Source organism: Sitophilus oryzae, unplaced genomic scaffold (assembly GCF_002938485.1).
Source record: "Sitophilus oryzae breed Bouriz unplaced genomic scaffold, Soryzae_2.0 scaffold_1931_pilon_pilon, whole genome shotgun sequence".
Taxonomy (NCBI): Eukaryota; Metazoa; Arthropoda; class Insecta; order Coleoptera; family Curculionidae; genus Sitophilus; species Sitophilus oryzae.
Window position 1 is genome coordinate 645,491 of NW_022146648.1, and position 25,351 is coordinate 670,841.

Here is a 25,351-nt window from a genome sequence, read left to right on the forward strand (position 1 = left end):
AATAATAATTCTACACAAAATTCTAAGCATCTCTCCTGTACAGGGTGTCTCATTATAAATGGACCCCCCCTTTAACTTTTTCAATTGACATTTTAGAAAAAAGTGTCCTAAATAAAAGTTTAATGGTTTGAAAGAATTACTGTTTTTAAATTACTGTCTTTTGTGTATACAGGGTGTCTCAGAGAGTCGGGGCGTGGTCCAACTTTCTTATTTTAAAATAGAACCCAATTTTTTTTATTTGTTATATGGATTCTCCTAAAAATTCTTAATTTTTTTTAGCTTACCAACTGAAAAAGTTAAAGGGAGGTCCATTTATAATGAGATACCCTGTACAGGGTGTCCCATTTTCATGTGTTTTATGGGGTTTCTCGCTTATGAGCGGAGATAGAGACTTGCGGTTTTTGCAATGGGTACTTTTTGATGAAACTAAAGATTATCACAAGAAATTATTGCCGTCCTAGTTTTTGAGCTACTGGATGATTTTGAAAAAAATGCATTTTAGGCTCCCCGTATCATATTGTATCCCTCGTATCTCCGTTGTTTTTTAACTTATTGAAGAATATAAATTTCTTATAGGATTTTTTCTGTAGAATCCAGTGGTGTAGTTTGTTTTTTCCTTACTATAACCGTTTTTAGTTATGAAGCAAACATATGCATATTTTTTTTAAATGGAATTTAAGCATGTATTGCACTTATTTTTAAAAAAAAATTGCTATTGGCCAAAGTGTCTGAATGATACATATAAAGATATAAACGAAAACTAGTGGAAAGGCATGAAGATATTGGATTGAATAATATAAAATGTTGTATTGCCATAAAATACAAATCAAGTAAATAATTTAAATATGAAAAAAACAGCAATTATTTTTTTTTAGAAATTTACCAACGTGCACTTGAGAAAATGAAGTTGCTGCAAAATCAGTCAAATGTCTCCCAAACAGAGGGTTAAGAGTTTGAGATGGCAAGAACAAAGAAAAAAAGAAAGCCAAAAATCAACTCTAAATATAATAGCGATTATGAGGACAGCTCTTCAGAGGAGCTACCTCTTGTTCCGCCACCAAATCCCAAAAACAAGCCTGAGTCCATTAGAAATCCTGTGAATCCTGTGAAAACAATAATTACTTACCTAGTTTGTATTTTACCTTTTATTCAGGAAATTCATCAACTTATGGGCTACACTGTAGAAAAGGAGATCGCCATTATCACTGAGAATTCTGTAAGTATATACAGGTGTCCCACAGAGAAGCCCCCCTCTTTTTTGTCTCCATTATTTTTAAAGATCTCAATTATTTATGTTTGTTTGAAGTCTTAGCTGAGGTACTATATACAGGGTGGCTCGGTCTATACGACACGGTTACGAGAAAAACATTTTTTACGTAACTGATATGGTCAACTTTTTTTAGCAGTTACTGAACTATGATGTAGACATTCAAAAAAAAAAGGTTGCACCGGTCAAGTTTGCCAGGGATCCTGGACCTGAAGCAGAGACGAATTCTGAGGTTATGGTTTTGAGTCCTTCAACCAGTTCAGAGACATTTTTGTGCAATGGTTGCAAAAAGACCAAAGGTGATATACCTATAACAATTTTATTTTGCCCTAATACTATTATAATACTTATTGCTATTTGTTAGATCTGCTTCCAAAACTGATGGAAAAATTAGAAATGATTGCTGATGATGTTAAATATTTACTTCTTTGTCAAGCGGTAAACAAAGGAGATTACAGTCTCAGTAAACCATTTATGTCGTGCAAGACAAAAGAAGAATTGGTTAAGTTAGAGGAGTCGTTGGATGATGAGGGGGTTTTTCAGTCAACAGTAAGATATATGCTTATTATTATTTATAGATATTAGATATTTATAAGTATTTTAGTGTGTTGTTTTTCAAGCGGTGGGCGGAAAGGACATCATAGATACTACACGAAGGATATTATCAAAACTATTATCGGCTGAACTTGCCAATCAATACAATTGGACAGGGAGAAACTCGAAGCAACAGTTCTCAAAATTTCATAATATCCTGAAAATTTTACTTGGTAGGTTGTCCACATATTTTTATAGAGTTTGTTCTAAAGGGGAAGGGAGGTATAAGAATTGATTATTATTTCAGCAGCTGTAAGAAGAAACCCGCTATCCAGAAACGCAACCGCTAAGGACATCGAGCAGGTGACAAAACATTATCTCAGAAATTCCTTTGACCGAGGCTTGAACAGGGGAATTCGCTCAGAAAATTTAGATATTTAATAGTTATTTATATTGATTTATTACAAATAAATTTTGTAAAAATATTTTTGTGTATACATATTTTGTTAATATGCCTATGCTATGCTAAAATGCAGTAATTTTTAAACGTTTATAAGATGTGCTTATCGAGCGCAATAATGATGTATACCTATTATGCAAAATTGTGGTACTTTACATATATTTAAATCTAGTGCTTATCTAATGCTTTAATTAAGCACTGCAAAAGCATTACCTGTCAGTACTTCTAAACCTGCCTATTTTCCGCTTTTCGGAGGGACGCCGAGGCGCTTTCTAAGCGGAATTGGCATATACTTTATAAACACTGCAATGTGAACTTGAAGCACTTGCTAAGCAGTTTATTCGCATTTTTTGCTATCTGGGTGGTAAGAGTGTATGCCGTAGGGCTGCATTATTTCCACAGTCGGCATGTCCGCAATATATTAAAGCGATGCGTAATTTCTTTTTTGCTTTGATAATCGCCGATCGCCGATCATAACAAAAAAAAAACCAGACGACGGCGCGGCGGCGGCGACGGCAGGCGGCTTATTTGACGACTCAAAGGAAAAATGATACCTCCTACTGTTTGACCAGCGGATCTGAAGCTACGGAAGGAATTCGAGAAAAAAAAAACGATATTGTCACATTTATCTATAAAATTGCAAAATTGCCAGACATGAACTATAAATTTAATACATTTCTATTATATATAATGTGTTCGGATATATTTTTACGTATATTACTAAAGAATTTTAACGTACGTTTTTGTTCGATCTGTTTTATTTAATAACTTATTTCTTTTATTCTGTATAATCTGCTTATTATGAAAGGTAAAGATTTTCCAAGGATATCATTGGCAAGCTGGCATCGCCGACCATGGCCGCCTATTCATCGAACATGAGTGGCGCGAGTACGTCACAGGATTTGTTACCACGCGGTTGCCATGGCATTATCGCATTTATCAATTAACTGCTTTCTCGTTTTTCCGCACCAGCATCACAAAGTTGCCTAGAGAGAGTAAGCTTTTTTGGTAATTTGAACATCGTTCGTTCCACATATATGTTTATTGTGTGCCATGACTTTTAATAATGCCCCCCGCAAAAAAAAGCAGGAGCTGCATTTAGGAAAGACCTAAAGCAGAAAATTTTAACGCAAGCAGGCGCTTCTACCAGTCAAACAAATATCAAAACATTTTTTAAACAGAACTGTGTTTCGAAAAACATGTAAGCAGAAAAACCTATTATTAAATTGGATATATTTTTATTATTATTATTTTTTTATTTAAATTAAGTCTTGTTTTTATTTTAGAGAAGAGGCTTCTATTCCGAGGACCGCACACGAAAATATCGATGACGTCGACGTCGAAAACAAAAATATCGAAAAAGAAATTCCAAATAATCCATATTTGACCGATCTGACTACGGCGCACAATGGTTTATTTTTAAGATTTACGGGGACATCTGGCCATACAGTGGTGTTTTGAAAATTTCAAAATACCCTGTATATATAAAAACTAGATTAGTTGCTCACCTTAAAAGCAAACAAAAAATATTTGTTGGACAAAAAATTTCTTATAAAATAATTGGAGAAATTCGCAATTGAAAAGGTAAGCATTTAATAGAGATTATTTAATGTTATTAGATTTAAATTTTGTCGTGGTTCGAAATTGTTTTTGTGATAGGTGAAATGTTTATATTAATCCAACATGGATTTAGGTTCTTTGAGTAAGTTTTAAGCTGTTTTGGGCTTTTATCGGATAATTATTTTAAATATTTTATATAGCACTACAATTTGACCTTTTTATTTAGTTTAAAGGGATGCGAAAAATAAGATGCGCTTTCGATCTGACCAAAGTTAATTTTATTTTAAAGTCTGAACATTTCTCTTCAAAATCAATGTAGTCGCAAAGTGCGACGAGGTGCGTAACATTATTTTTTTTTAGTTTTCGTTTTAGGTGGCACTCCAGAAATCACTAGAATGCACTTATTTCATTTTTTGTTTCGCGTGCTAATTCTACTGATGTAAAAAGCAAAATGTTAAATTACATTAGTATATCATCTGTTGATGATAAGAAGGGGGTCAGAAGATTTAGGTCATAAGCAAAAAAATTCGGTGTTTTCTGGTAAATTATTTAATCGCTGGAAAAACTGCGGTAGAAAGAAAACACAGTTTCTTAAAAAAACATGTTATTTGGCTAAGTGAAGTAGTTTACAGTTCCAAACCTTCTAGTACTTATCTATATAAAGTTCTTCAAACCAAAAAAGGACTGTTATCCTTCCAATATTACAGTAACTGAGTCCAGTGCGCCAATAAATTTACAAAGTCTCTTAGATCATACCAGCATGCGCTTATGTACAACAGAATGAAGTTTTGGAGCGAGTTTTGAAGGATGGGGCTTTTAATTTTCAAACCGTATATAAATGAGGATTTGACGGCAGCTCACAACTTATAAGCAAGTTTTTCAAAATAATCCACATTGGACTGATTCCGATTTACTATTAACATCTATTGTACCATTAAAAATGACGTGTCAGACAAATTTGGGGGTAATTTGGCAAAATCCTCGAACTTCGTCCACACGTTTCTGTATTCCAATTAAATTTGAATTTGTTAAAGAAACACTTGACGTTATTAGGAAAGAAAAACGAAATCATAGAAAACTTAAACGCCCTTAAAAAACCTAACTTAACCGGTAATTACTTGTTGTCTGATGTAAATAATGTACAGTATTAGCATTTTATTTTGTCCCATTTTTGCCAGGCTATAACTTTTCTATTTTTGTATAGAACATTCATTAAAAAACAAATTTTAGGGTCTTTAGTTAAGTTTTATTGTTTATTATAATCAATAATATCATAATTTGCCAAATGTCACCGTTATTGGTATGAACTATTTTTTTTTAAATGGGACACCCAGTATGTTTAAAGTGTATTATACAGGGTGCTTCAAAAAACATGTGCCATCTCTTGTGGGGAGACTTCTCACGTAAAAATAAGATTAATTTTTCATATCAACATAGGTCCAATTCCGCTTTGTTTCGTATCTACAGGGTGTTCAAATCTTAATATTTTTTCGATTTATTATAATTTTCTTATATTATTTCTTTCCATGTACTTTTTGGCGTTTTGAATGAAATTTTCAGGGTAAAATTTACTATAAATGCGACATATTTTAAAGCCAAAAAAGTGTGGACATATTCACCAGGGACGTGCATATGGGTTATCACTGGAATATTTTCTTAAAAAATCATGTACGCCACTGACTTTTTTTGTCTTGTTAGCGAAATAGTCTAAGTAGTTTAATACCGATTAAAAGTTGTCTCTTGATATTTTGTCGATTTCGGCCTCCTTGTTGAGATAAACGCAAAACGATATCCTAATCAAAAAATATGAAAAAAAAGTTGCTATAAACATGAGTATGGAAATGCATAATTTTAGAGTTACAGGATGTTAAAATTTTTTAAAATTAGGTTTTTTGTTGTTATCTTAATAACCAATATTTTTTTATTTGAAGTTGCTGTATGTTGGATTAGTTAGTTTGATGTATTATTACTAGTAGAATAATGACATAGTAATAATATTTAATAATAAATTAGGTAAAGATTAGGGGATCGGCAAGACAAGAAATCTTGTCTTGACAAGCAATTTCTTGTCTTGTCTTGAAATATTTTCAAGAATTAAAAAAAACATCATATCCTATTCGGACAACGGGTAGACATCGGGCTAGTTCAAGTATATGTACGTCGTGCAAGCCAACGTGGGAACGACGTTGGGAAATTAATAAAAATGGTACGTTGTTATTTTGTACGTCGATAGATCGTTGGATTTACCGACTCGAATCCAACGACGTCGCTTTTAATAGGAAAGCGACGTCACCGGTCGTATCACCAGCACCCGACCTAAATTTGCACAAAGTTTGACGTCGCTTCATGTCAGATTTAGTTCGAAGTCAGATAGATGCTACTTGGGCGTTGATCCAGCTCTTTCTGTCGTAGAATTTTTTTATATAAACGCCATGAAAGCCACCCATATATCTTCGTCCTCCACAATAGAGGATATTAGGTTTTCTTTTTTAAATGGTACCTTAAAAATCCCTTTGATCTTTAATCTACCTGGTTCCTAGGCCGAGCATTTAAAAATGGTGTGACTGACATCGTCGATGGCACTTCTGCAATATTTACAGGCCTAGCTCTTTTCTTGAAACGATATAAATAGTATTCGAAAGCTCCGTGACCGCTAGATATCTGGGAAAGATAATAGTCTACCTGTCCGGGCTCTCGTTCAGTCCATCTTATATTCGGGATTAACATGTGTCCATTTTCGATCGTACGCCTCATCCCATCTTCTTTGCCCACTGTTGATATAATATCTCCTTCTATATTATATATATACGCCTCATATATATCTATATATGCCCACTATTGATATATATATATATATATATATATATATATATATATATATATATATATATATATATATATATATATATATATATATATATATATATATATATATATATATATATATATATATATATATATATATATATTTTTTTTTTCCTTTCCTTTCCTTTACTACCAGGTCTATTGGTGGTATACCTGCGATTACGAATACCGCTTGCTCCGCTATAGTTCTGTAGGCAGAAACAACTCTCAAGGTGCTCCGTCATTGAACTGATAGAAGTTTCTGTTTTTCTTTTTTAACCTCCAGTGCCTTTGCCCATATTGGGGCGGCGTAAAAAATACTGGCCTGGACCACTTCATTTAAAAGTGTCCTTTTCTCCTGCCTGGACGTCCGATGTTTGGCATGGTTCTTGCTAAAATTAGTGGCGAAATAGCCATTGTTGTCTGAGCCTTTACCACTACTGCATGTATTTGTTCTTTGAAATTCAGCTTTTTGTCAATTTGCACTCCTAGATACCTGAGACTTTTGAACCATTTGATTTCCGTCACATCCAATACAATCTTTGGATACGTAAAAGATCGCTTATCCGTTATTAGTACAGCCTCGGTAGTTTTATGGACAGCCAGTTGCAAATTTTTCGTCTTCAGCCAACGGTGTATTCTATCTAAACTATCGTTTACTTCAATCTCCAGTTGTTTTGTGTTACTTACCGTTGCCACAACAGCAATATCATCTGCAAATCCCACTATATATGTGTTTTCAGCCATTTCCAGTTCCATAAGCCCGTTATAAAATATGTTCCATAGGAGGGGTCCTAAGACTGATCCTTGGGGAACTCCCATTGTCATGTCATACATTTTTGTTCCTCCACACGTTAGATAGAATATTTTTCTCACTGCAAGATAGCTATTCACCATATTTTTCAGATATTCTGGGAAATCTTTTCTATCCAAGGCTTGTATAATTTCTCCCCATCTTGCAGTATTGAAAGTATTTTTGACATCTAAAGTTACTAATGCACAATATCCTTTATTTTTCCAATTCCCTTCCTTTCCACTCCTTGCAATGGTGACTACTCGATTGATTGCGTCAATGGTCGATATGCCTTTACGATATCCATACTGCCGATGTGATAATCCTCCTATGCTGTCTACATGGACCTCTATTCTTTGTAGTATTAATCTTTCCAGGAGTTTGGCACTGGTGTCTATTAGGCAGATTGATCTATAAGATGACGATTATTGGCTTGTTGGGCTTGTGTAGAACCAAATTTTGCTGATCCCATTTATTTAGGAATTATCCAGAAAGAAGACATTCATTTACTGTGTGTAGTAGTAACTCCGGCCATACATCAATGGCTATTTTAAGAACTTCGTTTGGTATGCCGTCAGGACCCGGTGATTTATTTGCCGAAAGCTGTAAATGTACTTGCTTGTTCTAGTTCGACTACAGTAAAATATTTTAGTTCCATTGTGTTGTTCCTGTACACGTTTTTTATGCTGCACCTTTAGGAAGAGTGTTTCTACTATTTGGCAAACCCAATCTAGGTCCGACAGTCCTGGTATTTTTCCGTGTCCTATCCTCTTAAACACTATTTTGTAAGGGAGTCCCCACGGGTCATTTTCAATCTCTTGGCATATATCTCTCCAGAACTGGTTTTTACTCGATCTTATAGCTGCTCTTAAAAACTTTCTCCGACTTTTGTATTCCTCTGCTAGTGTGGCGTTTCCCTGGCTTCTTGTCCAATTCCTTCTAGATCGTAAACATATCTATATCGATAGTAATCTTTTCGTAAGTTATCAATGTTCGTTGTCCACCAATATACTGAGGTTTTACTGCCTCTCCAAGACTTTCTCCTAGGCATAGAGTGGTCGCATGCTTTTGTCAACGTTTCCACTGTATAATCTAAATTGATACCCGCTGCTTTATTCCATTCTTCGTCCAGATAGGACCGTAGTTTCTCTTGGACTAACTTTTTAACAACCCAGCTTTTTCCCGGTGCTTTTATCTTCTGGATAAGCGTTGACCTGAAAATTCGATATATATATATATATATATATATATATATATATATATATATATATATATATATATATATATATATATATATATAACATATATATATACTCTGCTAACTCACATATATATATATATATATATATATATATATATATATATATATATATATATATATATATATATATATATATATATATATATATATACATACTGCTATATATATATATATATATATATATATATATACTTATACTGCTATATATATATATATATATATATATATATATATATATATATATATACATATATATATATATATATAGCATATATATATATATATATATATATATATATATATATAATATATATATATATATATTATAAGGCTTAACCTCAGTACTCTCCAATCTATTTGTCCGGAGTAGTTATTCTAATACGGGACTGCGACAGTCGGATGGCCAAGAAGGTTACCAAAGATTTTCACCTGTATTTTTTACGTGCTTACCTGTGGGTTCTTGTAAATTTACCAGAGGCTGTTGAAGAGGGCCTTAATTGTTGTGGTTTAGGTATGTAGCAGGTAAATGTAAATTGTGTGACGTCAGAGCAGTTTGGTGAAGAACTTTGATAGGTTAAAGGTTATCTCGAAATATTGTGATAAGTTATTATTGTGTACGAGAGGTTACTGGGGTCGGGTTTTATCAGTAAATATTGCGATAAGGATGTTTTTCGCTGTACTCATAGTGCGAGCCAAGCCTAGCCTTGTGAAATATATTTTATAAGAAAAGATAAAAAAAAAACAACGATGTTTATTATAGACACATTTATTTATTTGTATATATAAAATACACATATTATTTTAAAATAATTAATTAAATAACTGAATCTTCTATAAAAATTCATATTGGTCTATCGTTGTCCAGGTATGTTACGCATATGTGCAGCATGGCGATCATCAATGTCCCGTTTTACTGCAGTTTTCACATATTCAGGTACATCAGATTTGTCGGTAAGCCTTTTTAAATCTGAGCCTGTTAATTTACCGGGATTGTCAAATGCAGCTAACAATCGACCACACTCGTAATTAAATGCTGGACATCTTTTAAATTCACGCCATCTATGAATCTCGTCTGATATCTCTTGCGGAAGACTTGTATTTACCATTCTTATGAATAACTATTGTTGTCCGTTACACCGATCTGCAATCTCATCAATTTTTTTCTTTATCTTTTCTTTAAGAAAGTCAGGTATTTGTGATTTTTCAACAAGTCGTTTACAATCAGGATAGCTTAGATCTGTAGGATTTTTACAAGCTGCCACTAATCTATTAATTTCAAAATTTAGTCTCGGAATTTTTTTAAAAAATTGTTTTTGAAGCTCTCGATCTGACTCTTTCTGTGAAATATCTGTAGTTACCATTGTAGTTACTAAAGTAAAATGATATGGTCTTTATATTTAAAAGAAAACGATTTGATAAGAGGGGGTAAATGTTATCTATGATTTTTTTTTTTATATTTAATAATATATAAATGTGCGTTTTCGATTTATATTTAGTTGATGTTGAATTGTTGAATGTAAAGTAAATAAATAAATAAAACAATGTTTGCAAGAGTTTTACCAATTATTATTGTTGCTACAGTTAATTTGGTAACTTTAGTACCATTAGACAGTGGATGTGTGAGAAACGTAAAAGTTGGAAATGAAAGTGTATGTGTTGCAGAAAATGGAACATTTTATTTATTTGAACAATATGAAGATAAAGTTATATTACAAGAGTATCCTGCTTTCTATTCGGATAAGAAAATTCCTCTCAATACACCTATTGAAAATTCAAATGGTGGTTATATAGGTCAGGTTATAGGAGAATACCAAAATTATTATCCAATTGCTCCACGAGAATTTAATAAAATGTACTGTGGAAGATTCAATTTGACTGAATTAGTTGAAGATCGACCTATAGTTTTCCAAAAGAGAGAATTTAAATCAGTTAATGATTTTAATGCAAACATTACACTACCCTTGGATCCATTTTGTTTTATCTACATGTAATTCCCCACTACATTTAAGTTTATATATATATATATATATATATATATATATATATATATATATATAAGAAGCTATAAGAAGCAATAAATATTGAAAATGTTTATATCATATATCTGTTCTGGATGTTGGAGAAACATACACCACATAGACTTTATTCATTTGCAACAATTGGAGACTACTTCACCTCGAAAATCACGCATGTTATATTGTGAAAAGTGTAGGCGTTGGACTATATGGCTATTAATAGAAGAGTAAAAGATATGGATCCAAAGAATGATATAATTAAATTTTTTTGTGTCTATTGCAATTGTAAAGTTATAAAAATTAGAGATAAACCTAAAATGTTAAAATGTTGTAGGAAATGTTTTGTTTATTACATATGTGGTGTAAATAGTTTAAGAGGAATTCTTGAACAATGTATAGATAGTAAATAAAAATGCTAGATACTCATAAAATATGTTTTATTTATGCAATATTATCCTTAGATATCCAACTATTATGCTTATTATCAAAACCTAACCATTTTACAAAAACTTTTTTTCCCTTTCGTTTTAACACTTTTTCAACTAAATAAATGTCTGAATATTTCACTTTTTGAAGCTGAAGTTCATAAAATCCTCCTTTAATATCTTGATTATTTACATCTTGTAGCAAGTACGTAACTGGATTGGTAAGTTGCACTTTTTTAATAGTAAATATTTCAGTTGACCAATTAGGTTTATACTGTTTATCAAATGCTCCTCGAAACTTGGATATGCGTACATAATCACCCACTTGATATTTTGGTGTAGTAGTCATTTTTATCCTATTGAATACAGTTTTTAAGAGAAGTTTTTCATGCTTCTTTGCTACTTCTGCCGGTTTCATTCCAATTGTTCGATGTTTTCTATTGTTGTATGCATTTACAACGTTTTTTATCAAGTCTAACCATTTGTATGTCCCTTGCATGTTAAATTCTTTCCACATCATACCTTTCAGTGTTCTATTAACTCGTTCAACAATTGAAGCCTTTTTTTCACTATATACTACATAGTGGGCAACATTATACTTTTTCATCAATCCTTGAACCTCTTTACCGGTAAATTCTCCACCTGAATCTGTACAGAGATGTATTGGTGTTTGAATTTTGAAAACATTTTCAAGATTTTCAGCCACTTCTTTTGCAGTTTTCGATTTTAAGGGAAATGTCCAGACATACTTGGAAAAACAATTAATTACCACTAAAATATATTTGTATCCTTGATTTTCCTTTTCATATTCCTTCATATCCACTAAATCAGCTTGCATTAGATCTAATAAAGATTTAATAATAACTTTTCTACGCTTAAAATTAATTCTTGCCGGTTTATGTATTTCATTAACAATTTGTCTTTTTGCTTCAGTAGCAAACATGTTATTCAATAATATCTGCCTCTCGTAGTTCTTCTACAATTGAAACAATTTCATTTCCAACACCTGTATTGCCTGCTGACTCAGAAGCAACTAACAATTGTAATCTTGCCACTAATTCATTAGGATCGTCCCAGTAAACGTAATCGATTGAATTATCTGAAACGTTCATACTCATTCCACATCCTATTTTATCCTTATCATCATCACTGTCACTATAATTTTTGTTATGTAATTGATATATCATAATTGGTTCAACAATCTTTTTAAATTTATTATTATTACTTGTTATAGTCGATAAACTTGGATTAAAATGTTTCTTAATAGCATTCGTTTTGAATAGAATCTGAGTATAATTCCTAGCATCTTCTTTAGTGTAAACCTTTGGAACATTTTGATTAAAAAGCAAACCGTAAAGTCCCTTAGTACCTTTTACTTTTTTACCAGCAATTATTAAATCAGGTCCATCAAAATCAATTCTCTTATTACCTATTGAAAACTTTTCAATTTCCCTATCATATTTAACCCGAAATTTACCATCAGATTTATCACTGTTTGGGTCGTTTATAAATTTTTTTATATATTTTTGTGGTAAAGAATGATACTGATCATAGTAGTCGGTTAATGATTTATCTCTTATTGACTTATTTAATTCTTTTTCATATTCCTGCTGTTTTTGGTTTTCTTCCTCATATAAATCTTGTTGTACACCTTTTACTATTAATTTTCGTAAGTTGTACGGTTGCAATCTTTCAGAAAAACTTAATTTTCGTTTCTTTATACGTGGTACACTTATTGATGTATTTATCCCTAGTCGTGGAGTAAATTCTGTTGGTGTTGATGTAGATACAGTAGGAATTGGTTCGGAAACTATAGATTTTTCATCAGCATCATACTCGTTAGCAGAATACTCTTCTTCATCGCTTTCCTGATTATCGAAGTTTGCTACATTTTCTTGTTTAATATTAACAAGCGGAGATTTTGATATCTCTTTGATTGAAATAGGTTCTAATTTACTTTCAATTTGTTGCAAATGTTTTGTTATAGGTTGAAACAGATTCTCATGAACCGTTTGACCATGTTTTAAAATATTTATTTTTTTACGGATATCTCTTCTTTTATTAATCAGCTTTTGTTTAACAGATTTTTCTTGTTTTTGAGCCATCATCTTGATCGAACGACTTTTATTATAATAAGATTTAACACTTTACTAAATGTATATATAACTATCAAAATAATGACGGTAACGCCCACTATTAATGTTGTTATCTTTGAAAATTGAGAGAAAACCAAAAGGTTTCCTCCAACAGTAGCCACATATATGTTTAAAATTTTCGAAAGACATATCAGTACCTACATGATCTGTATAAATGTGTTTAAGATTTAAATCATCTTGTTTGAAGATAATTAACACATTAGCGTTATCTCTTATCAAGTGTTTTGGTATTTTTGTATACGTCTGACATAAGTAAAAACAGTCAATGTTGTTGTGTCGTCCCATACTAAAATATTCTCTTATTATGTTTTGATTATCACAGGCAACATCATCAAATATAAATATTGAATTTGGTTTCGCTTCGGATGGTGGAATTATATTTTCACTACTATTGTAAGCGTAATATCCCATTCCTTTAATCGGTTTTAAAAGATCTTCCAAGTATATATATTTGGGCTGATATAGCGATTTCGAATAGAGATATACATTCTCAAATTTCAAACCATTAGGATGTTCCAAGAGACTAACCATTGTGTTGGTTTTACCGCAGTTGGATGGTCCTGTTATAACACATCGCATAGTCGAAGGAAATAAAATGCTATGTTTCAAAGGTTCGCTTGTAGCCATATCATGATTATCAATCTTCAAAGTAGTCTTTTGCTTAACAACCTTCTTCATGATTACAAAGTTTACTAAAAAATGGTTATAAAAATTGATCATTATATAATTTATACTTAGTTTAAGATTAGAAAGCAGTCATGAAATATTATATAAAGCAGCAGCAACATACTGGTAGTGGTGTTATAAACACTTTAATAAACAAATTACCATTTGAGTTACATTTACCGGGATATAATTACTGTGGACCAGGAACTAAATTGAGTGAACGTTTAGAACGCGGTGACAAAGGTGTTAACATGTTAGACGAGGCGTGTAAAGAACATGATATAGCATATTCAGAGAGAAAAGTATTATCTGATCGTCATGAGGCTGATAAAACATTACTTAAAGCAGCTCTAAGTAGAACTACTTCAAACGATGCTTCATGGAAAGAAAAACTAGCAGCATTAGGTGTTTCAGCTGCAATGCACACCAAGTTAAAGTTGGGTATGGGATTGAATAAATTGACACATAAAAATAGAATGGGTTCATTCAAATCTGAACATCAACAGAGTTCAAAGATAATGGAACAAATTATAAAATCTATGCAAGTTTATTTGAAAAAAATGGAACTATTGAAAGATAAACATCGAAAATTGTTACAGCAAAAGACTAAAAATACAATTACAAAAAAACAAAGTAAACAAAAGAATAAAAGCTGTAAAGATAAAATTGTTCGAGTGAAATTAGATAGAAGTAAAAATCGTAAATTTGAAATAAAAAAGAGTAAGTGTTATGATAATGAAGATGACAATGTTGATGATTTAAATAAAAATCAAGAGCTTCCTATTTATAATTATCATGAAAAGAAAATTCAACGCAAAATTAAGAGAAGCGATAATGTACAAAGTAAAGAAAAAAAGCAAGAACCGTTGACTGAAATTGTAAAAAAAGGTAAAAAACGTAGAATTTTCGAGGATGATGATCATGAAATGGATTTAAATATAAATAGACAAAAACCTAAAATTCACAATGAAAATGAAAATCATTTATTCTCAGCCCTATCAATACAAGGTACCAAAAGACAATTAAATGATGCTGATGATGATGTAAATCAAAATACTAATAAAAAAGCAAAGAGAATAAGTTTAAAACGTTCATATGATACAATAGTTCATGATAATGATGATGAGAATGATTATGTTAAAAGATCTAAATATATATAAAGTGCTACAAACTTACATAATATATATAAAGTGTTACAAATCTATTACTAACTTAATTGAAAAATAGCAGCAAGATGACAAAGACAACGAAGAGTGAAACAATAAAAAAACCTAAAATTAAGTCTATAAAATCTAAAAGTAGGAAGGTTATAAAAAAGAGAAGAGAGCAGAAAAACAAAAATGGTAAATCTTTTCAATCGGTAACGAGTGCTATTAAAAGGGCTATACGGAAACAACAACCTACAAATCTTGAAAGTGCCTTAAAAATAGGATTAAAAACAGCTACCATTAGAAACAATGGAGATATTATTAAGACACCACGTGTTATAAAAATTCCTAAAACTGGAGGTATTCTACCATTGATACCAATTTTTGCTGGTCTTAGTGCATTAGGTGCTCTAAGCGGTGGAATCGCAAATGTTGTAAAAGCCGTAAAAGAAACTAAGGCAGCAAAAGAACAACTCAGCGAAGCACAACGTCACAACAGAACTATGGAAGCTGTTGCAATGGGAAAAGGATTGTACTTAAAACCATACAAGACTGGATTGGGACTTTTTTTACATCGAGGTTTCAAATCAAAAAACCAACCTTAACATTACCTAAACATGCTCTTAATAATTTCGAATTAACAACATATGCTAAAAAATTGAAAGTGGCACATTTTCGAGGTGTATTTATGAAAGATTGTCTACCACAAAAAATTCGTAAATTTGAATCTGGAATAGTTAATCTTGACAATATGTCAGGAGCTGGAACTCATTGGACTGCATATCGAAAAATAAATAGGAATATTTACTATTTTGATAGCTATGGTAATTTAACTCCTCCGCTAGAACTTGTAACATATTTTAAATCTAAAGGACTTTGTAACATATTTTATAACCATACACCTTATCAAACTTATAATACTGTAAATTGTGGTCATTTATGTTTAAAATTTCTAATAAATAGTTACACTTAGATATTTAGAGTTTTATTATTTTATCAACCTTCTACAATGTCATACACGTTTACTTTATCAGGCAAAGAATCCACACTTTCTGCAAGAATATATCCTCCTATTGTTCTCAGTGAAAATGATGAATATGTATTAGGATTAATAAATTTTGAAAGTTATAATTCCATTCCGAATATTGATAGTACCAATAATATTTTTTATTATGATAATAAAAAGATTGTTTTACCGGAAGGATCTTATGAAATTCAAGATATAAATCGTTATTTGCAAGAATGGTTTAAGCAACATTCAAAAGAAGAGAAAGTGGATATTTCTATACAGGCAAATCATAATACGTTACAGTGTGAACTTAAATGTAATAAATCTGTTGATTTTTCAAAGGAAAACTCCATTGGAAGTCTATTGGGCTTTAGTAACCAAATATTAGAAGAGAACCAGATACACATTTCAAAGAACCCTGTTGATATTTTTAAAGTGAACTGCATAGCGATAGAATGTAACCTTGTAACAAATTCATATAACAATGGAAAACCGGTTCATATCATTCATATGTTCTATCCTACCACCCCTCCAGGATTTAAAATCGTTGAAAAACCATCAAATGTAATATATTTACCAATCAGCATGCGCTATGTTGACGAAATTATTCTTAAAATAACAGATCAAGATGGAAGACTGATCAATTTTAGAAACGAGCTGGTAACGGTACGTTTACATCTAAAGAAACATAATGGTATTTATCTATAATAATGATTCTTATACACCGTCCAATGAAATGTATATAAAGCAAAAGAGTTTTCAGAGGCGGTTCAGTAGTAAGAATCAGTTAAAAGAATTAACACGTTCCAATCAAGAATTTCTACAATCATTAGGATTTAAATTGAAAAAGAAGTGTCGACTTCAAAATTAAGAAAGTTAGGAAATTTTGGGTAAACTTGAAGCTACGTCTTAGAACTAGTTTAACTGATTTTTTAGTTTTTTGTAATTGTAAATTCAAGTGTACCAGTAAAGATGAGTTATAACATGAACAACTTAATTGATTTTTATATAGAAACATGTTCAGCTTTTGATCGATTAAAAAATATATTCAGATCTTATCATTGTTTAAAACATTTAGATAATACTTTGTGTTGTGCAGTTGAAAATGTATATTTCCTATTTTATTGGTATACTTATTGTAAAAAGCAAAACTTTTAAATAAAACATTGAAAATAATAATAACGTATTTTATTTATTAAAATATAGATAGACTATAATAATATCTATAATGATAAAACGGTATATTTCTGTCCCTTGTACTCATCTGCATCTTCATCGTAAACCTCTATTAATTCTTGTTGTTGCTGTTGCGATGATGTTGGGTAAACCATTCTGTTCTCCAAAATTTTTATCTTTTTATGTTTGGGCTCCTGCACTTCATCAGGGCGGTGGTGGTGGTGTGAAGACTCTATTTGACTTGTTGTTGTTGTATTCTCTTCCTCAATAGAAGATTCCTGATATACTGCAGCGGTATATTTTTTATTTTTCCTTCAACTGTTGCATTTTCTGGTGAATATGATAGATATAAATGTACTCTACCATTTACCACTTTCACCTTTTTCAGCCCATATCTAAATGTACAAAAAAAAATATTTATAGAAAAAAAAACAATTGATTCAAGAATGATTATAATGCAGCATAGAATTTTATGCATTTATATATATTTTAAAACAAAGAAAAAATATATGATACGATATGAATTAATAAGTTGTTTACAGGATGCTCAGATTTAGAACATGTATCTAAATCAAAACAAATCCGTAAATTAATAATATGCAATCATTTTGTTAAAAACAATGAGTATGTAAATTAAAGATTAATTATTAAAAAAAAATATATACAAAGTAATAAATTAATCACATGCAATATATATTTGTTGTTAAAAACAATAATTATACTTATTTTGCAATCTGATGATAATTTTATTAAAATATACATTCGCTCAGTCTGTAAAAAATTGCAATGTAACGATAGATTATTCAAATTATAAAACCAAGTTCTAACACGCTTGTAATACATTGGAAAAACAAATTAATGATTCTTAGAATATTTCTACAAAAATTGATGGTGTTGCTAATGAAGTGATAAGAAAATTTGAAAGAGTAAGACATTTAATTAAATCTAGGATGAAATTTTAAAATGGACTAAAATTTTGAAGGGGTTTATTATAAATATTAGAAAATGTATTAAGAATAAACTAGATTGTGTGAAAAATGTTTATAAAGTAGAGTCTCAATTATTATTGTTATTAAAGTATAGGGAATATTTTAAAAAGAAATATATAAAGTATAAATAATAGGACATAAAAGATCCAGACATATTCCTAAAAAAGACCTTAAGAAATTTTTTAATTAAAATTAGACAAGCTCTGAAGATTTCAATGATTAAAGTTAATGTTCATGTTAACTTTTTAGCTAATTTTATAAAACCTACTAATTCTGAAATAGAAGTCAAGCATTTCACTACTAAAAATCAAATAAGTGATAATTCTACAAATTTAAAAAAGTGGTATCGATGATCTTTACTTAAAGTTAATGTAACCTTTTTAACTGGAGCAATAATTAATTTAAATATTAAGGAGATTTTGAATTTTTTAATAAATCTTTTCAATCTTTTGCATTTTAAATTAAAAAGAACTTCAAATCAACAATCTTTACTTAAAATTAATGTAACCTTTTTAACAAATTTTATGAAACCACAAACTGGTGAGACAGGTTTCAAACCAAGAATAGAATTATTTTTAATAATACAGATTTAAAATTATTTTATAATAATTACATTGAATATAATACTTAAAATAAAATTAAAAAAATTCAGGAGAGAGATTTATAAAACCACAAACAGATGTATTTATTAAAAAAAAAATTCAAAAGGGTTCTTAATATTTAAATTAATTATTGCTCCAGTTAAAAGTTGTTGTATATATTTTTTAAAATACCTTTAATGAAAAACAGGTAATAACTTCCATGAGACCAATAAGCGTTGATGAATTTTATGCCCTCTGTCCATATGATAAAAATCATAAGGTTTTAAAAACTCGAATCTCTAACCATATGATTGCCTGCAAAAAGAGGATGGAGGGTCATCATGAAAAACTCATTGAAGCAATGGAAGGAAAAACACTTGAACCAGCATATCAATATGACTCACCTCCTCCGTTCCTTTCTAGAAATGAGAGGAAAAAGTGGCGAGGGTATAATGCTGACAAGTATAAGGAGCGGAAATCTGAAAATTAAAGGTATTAAAGTACTATGACAATAACAATTTTGAAAAATATGTAATATTTTTTTTTAGATTGAAAACCCTACATACTAGCTACAAGATGTAAATAATCAAGCTATTAAGCAGGATTTTAATAATAATTATAAAAGAAAAAGATTTTTCTATACACATTATTTATTATATATTAATTATTCGATTTTTAAATTTTCTCGTGTAATGTAAGTTATTTAAATTGTTTTAGTGTGGTAAGAATTTAGTGTTAAATTATCTCCATTTCTAATAAGGATTTAGTTTTAGAATAATTTAAATGTAATGTGTAAATGTAAATTATAAAATTTCTACGAAACTAAAATATAAATTTTAATGAACCTTAGATATACTTATTTGAATAAGAACAATTTTAATAACAATTTAAATCAGAATTGCTTTAAACACATTTATTTTTACAATAATCTTATATGAAAACTGATATAATATCATACATATTATGTTTGTAGATTCAAATCTCCACACCTTGTGTACCATTTTTGATTAGGATATGGTAATAATCACACAAAATGAAACGTGTAAAAGTTAAATTTGATAAACCAATTTATGTAGGATTTTCCATTTTCAGTATGGTTATTATAGAAATGAAAAGGACAAATATTAAATTTAACAAACCAATTTATGTAGGATTCAGTATTTGGGACATTTCAAAAACCATAGTGTATGATTTTCATTACAACTACATTAAACCTCTGTATCGGAATATAATAATTGATTTCTTAATATATCACTTTTTTGTTAATAGTATATATGAACATATTAGAGAGGATATGAATAAATTTGATATTTCTGACTATCTAGAAAACAATCAATTTAATAATCCTTTAGTAAATAAAAAAGGATTAGGTTTGATGAAGGATGAAAAACTCTAATAATTAAAATATTTAGTCACTCGTAGTCAGTCGAAGCAAGTAGACATATCTGCATAGCTATTGAAAATGTTTATTATTGATGTACAAGGCTTTCAGTATGGATCGGGAAATTTTATTTCTAAAGAATTGGCAATAGTCAACGTTAACGACAATGGACATTTGGCTGCACATAAATTTATAAGTTATCCATTTGAATTGAAACAGTACAATTCAAAAGTTAGAGATCATATGGATTGGATAACTTGCAATTTCCATGGTTTAGAATTTGATGTTTTATATGGAGAAGAAAAATGTTTACTGTATGAAGATATTTCAAGTTTCATTAAAAAACACGTGTGTTCAGAAATTGTTGCTGTTAATGGGGCAGAAAAGAAGCAATGGTTAGAAAAGTTTTTAGATAATGAAATAATTGATTTATATATAGAAAGATGTCCAGCATTTGATCGATTAAAAATATATTCAAATTTTATCATTGTTTAAAACATTTAGATAGTAGTTTAGATTGTGCAGTTGAAAATGTATATTTCTTATATTATTGGTATACTTATTGTAATATCCAAAAATTTTAACTTAATATTTAAAATAATATATTTCATAGATTTTAGACAAAATATTGAAAATTAGTGTAAAATATATGTTTAATAAAACACTTAAAATTGTAATACTATCTTTAATTAACTATATACTCATACAATCCCTTTACTACAAACTAAAAACCATAAGATACTATATACATAAAATATTTAAATATTTTTTTTTACAATATAACATATATAAAACAACAATACTAAATATTAATTTTGTACAATAGTATATTTTTGGCTTTCGTACATGTCCGCATCTTCATCATATACGGCTGTAAATGATGGGGATGCAGATGCAGGTGTTATTATTCTGTTTTCCAATATTTTAATTTTTTTTTTCATCTGTATTTTCGCCAGTCCTCCTGATCTTTACATGCTTCCTTTTCTTAGGATCCTTGAATGTACTTGACTCAATCGCAAGCTTCTTCTCCTCTTCTTCCTCATCCTCTAGGGCTTCTGCTGGCACACATGTGGTTTCGTTCCCATCAAAATCGTAAATTTGCATATATTTTTTTAATATATCTAGCTCCTCATCACTTTCTACACCCAATCGGATGTATGCTATTGGTAGGTTACCAAGTTTTCTCTCCATCGTCTCAGATTTTGGGGTGTAGGAGAGTTTCAGGACTACTTGGTCCCCTTTCATTTCCACAGTCTTCCTACCAAATCTAAATTATACAAAATTAAAAATAAATATAAAGTTTTGAACAAATAACTTTTTATAACTTACCGAAATAGATGTTTGCAAAGTGTAATCAGATGGTTTGATGGAAGTGTGTGACCATCTTTACTTTTTAATAAAATAGTGCACGGTACTGTAGACATCTTATTTTGCTGTTGTAAACTGTTAATCGAATACACGCTAGCTTGAAATTATATAGTAAAATTGAAGAAAAAATGTTTACATTTTACAAACATGTGATACTGATACATATGTATTTTGATACATTATTAGTAATAAAAAATATATACAAAGTAACATATTAATAATACGGAATCATTCGTTCTTTGAATAGGATATCAATAAACATATTGATTACCATATATTAGAATAACAAAAACATGTGATAACAAGTTACTAATAATCATTCAACAGATTCAAATTTAAGAATTATTTAATTGGAAAATAGTGTGTTATTGCAATATATTTCGAAGAAAATTTTAGACAAATAATGCGTCAGAATAAATATCCTTCATTTGGAAAATAACCGAAAGAGTTTTGCATTTTTAACAATCAAGACAACTAATATTATAAACAACACCAGATTTATATAAAGGAAGATCTAAATCTTTTAATTTAGTATATAAATTATTAATCTTTAATATATGTGACTAATTATTACTATCACTAATAGACATATTAGTGATTTTAGATTATGTAAACGTAGTTGTGCATTATCAGAACATGTGATTGATACACTACATAATATTGATTTTAAAAATGCAAAAATTTTGGATACTGAATTTAATACTAATAAAAGACTTTTTCTTGAAATGGTAGAAATTTACATTAATGGTAATTGTATTAATAAAAGAAAAGATATTGAGGATCTAGTAATATATATTCTTTCTTACTCCATTTTATTAAAAATAAAAATAATATTTAAAATTTGATTTTTTCTCTATTTTTATTTGTAACTTGTGATTAACCTTATATGTTTTTTACGTGTTTTTTTATTAATAATTAAATTTACCTTTCTATGTCAAAATAATTTTTAGTAATGTCAGAAATCATGAATATTTAAGAAGATTTTAACTTTTATACAAAATTTTAGTTCCTTTCTTCCATATAGAAATTGATATATTTTTCTATTTTTATAATTAAACTTTTTACACGTAAGTTTATATAATATTATATTATATTCAGTTGACTTTTGTGATGTTTTAGCCTTGAAAAAGGAAATATATTTTCCGAAAGCTCGGCGTTTGTAATAAATTGTTTAATTTTTGCCTCTAGACCGCTATCCCCAAGAATTTTCTTCTTAGTTTTGGTTATAATTGGTCGGTCAAGACTTCCTCTTTGTATATATATATATATATATATATATATATATATATATATATATATATATATATATATATATATATATATATATATATATATATATATATATATATATATATATATGCTATATATATATATATATATATATATATATATATATATATATATATATATATATATATATATATATATATATATATATATATATATATATATATATATATATATATATATATATATATATATATATATATATATATATATATATATCGAAAAAAAGGTATTTTCCCGTATGAATATCTTGATAGTGGGATAAATTAAACGAATTAAAATTACCAGCCCTTGAGTGTTTCTATAGTAATTTAAGAAAATCTGGTATAGAACAATGTGAATATGATCATGCTATAAAAGTATGGGATACATTTAAAATTCAAAATCTTTGTGAATATATGGAATTATATTTAAAAACAGATGTATTGCTTTTAGCTGATGTATTTGAAAATTTTCGTAAGGTTTGTTTAAAAACATATAATTTGGAATGTTTAAAGTATTATACAGCCCCAGGTTTAGCCTACGACAGTTGTTTAAAAGTATCTGGAATTACTTTAGAGTTATTAACAGATATTGATAAATTAATGTTTATAGAAAGAGGTATTAGAGGTGGAATATCACAATGTAGTAACCGATATGGGAAAGCAAATAACATCTTTATGGGAAATGAGTATAACCCTACCCTACAATCATCATACCTTATGTATTTTGATGTAAATAACTTATATGGTACAGCCATGAGTCAATTCTTACCTTTTGGCGATTTTCAGTGGGTAGAAAGTATTGATTTTTATTCTGAAAATATATTGAACACCCCTAATGATTCTAATATCGGTTATATACTTGAGGTTGATTTAGATTATCCCACAAAATTACATAATCTTCACAAAGATTTACCTCTATGTCCAGAGCGTATGGTATCACCTATAAAATCATCAAAACAAATGAAACTCTTAACCACACTATTTAATAAGAAAAACTACATTATTCATTATACAAATTTAAAACAAGCAGTAAGTTTAGGTTTAGAAATAAGTAAAGTTCATAAAATTTTAAAATTTAATCAATCTCCTTGGTTAAAAAGTTACATCGATTTAAATACACAATTAAGAAAACAGAGTAAAAATGATTTTGAGAAAAATTTTTATAAGTTAATGAATAATGCAGTTTTTGGTAAAACTATGGAAAATGTAAGGAAATATAAAGATGTTAAATTAGTTACACAATGGGAAGGTAGATATGGTGCAAAATCTTACATTTCCAAACCAAATTTCCATAATCTTGCCATATTCAATGACAGTATGGTTATTATAGAAATGAAAAGGATAAACATTAAATTTAACAAACCAATTTATGTAGGATTCAGTATTTTAGACATTTCAAAAACCATAGTTTATGATTTTCATTACAACTACATTAAACCTAAATTTAATAACAATGCTAAATTATTATATTCCGATACAGATTCCTTAATATACCACTTTTTTGTTGATAATATATATGAACATATTAGAGAGGATATAAATAAATTTGATACCTCTGACTATCCAGAAAACAATCAATTTAATATTCCTTTAGTAAATAAAAAAGTATTAGGTTTGATGAAGGATGAAAATAATGGAAACATAATGGTTGAATTTATTGGTTTGAAATCTAAAATGTATACATTTAAAACGTTACAAAACAATGCAAATAAAATTGTTAAAAAGGATAAGGGAATAACAAGTGCATCACTAAAAACAATTACTTTTGAGAATTATTATGAATGTCTATTTAATAATAGCAGTATGTCTGTCAAAGAAACATTAATTCGGAGTAAAAAACATGAGGTGTATACAATAGACCAGAAAAAAATTGCTCTAACTCCATACGACGATAAAAGAATTGTAAATTATATTACAACAGATACACTTCCCTGGGGTTATATAAATTGTTAGATTAATCCACTTACTTTATTTATTTTTTTCTTTTATTTAACCCCTTATGTTGAAATTGAAACTAGAAAAACAAACAGTTCTAAAATATGTTAGAACAACACCTGCAGCATATGCTCCAGTTAAGGGTTCAGCTAGATCAGCTGGATTCGATTTAAAAAGTATAGATGACTGTATAATACCAGCAAGAGACAGAAATATAGTAAATACAGGTTTAAAAATTCAAGTACCTAAAGGGTGTTATGGTCGAATTGCACCCAGATCTGGACTGGCTATAAACAATTTCATCGATGTTGGAGGTATTTTATTTTAATTATAAAATTTCCTCTCAACTAATAACAGATATTTATTTTACAGAAGGAGTCGTAGATGAAGACTACAGAGGAATAGTTAAAATTGTTTTGTTTAATCATTCTGAGAACGATTTTATTATAAAGAGAGGTGATCGCATCGCACAGCTGATTTGTGAGAGGATATTCTATCCTGAAGTGCAAGAA

At 29.3% G+C, this 25,351-nt stretch overlaps 3 protein-coding genes across 3 annotated transcripts; 2 read left to right on the forward strand and 1 right to left on the reverse strand.

Annotated features, from left to right (window-relative positions):
* Positions 1 to 958: 958 nt before the first annotated feature.
* On the forward strand, positions 959 to 2,242 carry LOC115883523. The gene is made up of 5 exons (XM_030901893.1): positions 959 to 1,216; positions 1,404 to 1,566; positions 1,632 to 1,816; positions 1,872 to 2,034; positions 2,109 to 2,242. The coding sequence occupies exons 1-5, from the start codon at positions 959 to 961 to the stop codon at positions 2,240 to 2,242; spliced, it is 903 nt and encodes a 300-aa protein (XP_030757753.1).
* An 18,712-nt stretch (positions 2,243 to 20,954) lies between these two features.
* LOC115883508 lies at positions 20,955 to 21,720 on the reverse strand. Its single transcript, XM_030901878.1, has 2 exons — positions 21,595 to 21,720; positions 20,955 to 21,532 (listed from the first exon to the last, which is right to left on the reverse strand). Exons 1-2 carry the CDS (start codon positions 21,687 to 21,689, stop codon positions 21,190 to 21,192), a joined length of 438 nt encoding a protein of 145 aa, XP_030757738.1. The 5' UTR covers positions 21,690 to 21,720; the 3' UTR covers positions 20,955 to 21,189.
* Positions 21,721 to 23,185: 1,465 nt separating this feature from the next.
* Positions 23,186 to 25,156, forward strand: LOC115883509. Its single transcript, XM_030901879.1, has one exon. It carries the CDS (start codon positions 23,319 to 23,321, stop codon positions 24,855 to 24,857), a length of 1,539 nt encoding a protein of 512 aa, XP_030757739.1. The 5' UTR covers positions 23,186 to 23,318; the 3' UTR covers positions 24,858 to 25,156.
* Positions 25,157 to 25,351: the final 195 nt, after the last annotated feature.

What these genes read in the sequence shown, in the direction of transcription:
- LOC115883523 (XM_030901893.1), top strand. Translation starts at nt 959, where the DNA reads ATGGCAAGAACAAAGAAAAAAAGAAAGCCAAAAATCAACTCTAAATAT. An exon ending in CCATTATCACTGAGAATTCT is followed by an intron (nt 1,217 to 1,403) that starts GTAAGTATATAC and finishes AACTTTTTTTAG; the next exon opens with CAGTTACTGAACTATGATGT. An exon ending in AGGGGGTTTTTCAGTCAACA is followed by an intron (nt 1,817 to 1,871) that starts GTAAGATATATG and finishes TAAGTATTTTAG; the next exon opens with TGTGTTGTTTTTCAAGCGGT.
- LOC115883509 (XM_030901879.1), top strand. Translation starts at nt 23,319, where the DNA reads ATGGAATTATATTTAAAAACAGATGTATTGCTTTTAGCTGATGTATTT.
- LOC115883508 (XM_030901878.1), bottom strand. Translation starts at nt 21,689, where the DNA reads ATGTCTACAGTACCGTGCACTATTTTATTAAAAAGTAAAGATGGTCAC. An exon ending in CTTTGCAAACATCTATTTCG is followed by an intron (nt 21,533 to 21,594) that starts GTAAGTTATAAA and finishes TGTATAATTTAG; the next exon opens with ATTTGGTAGGAAGACTGTGG.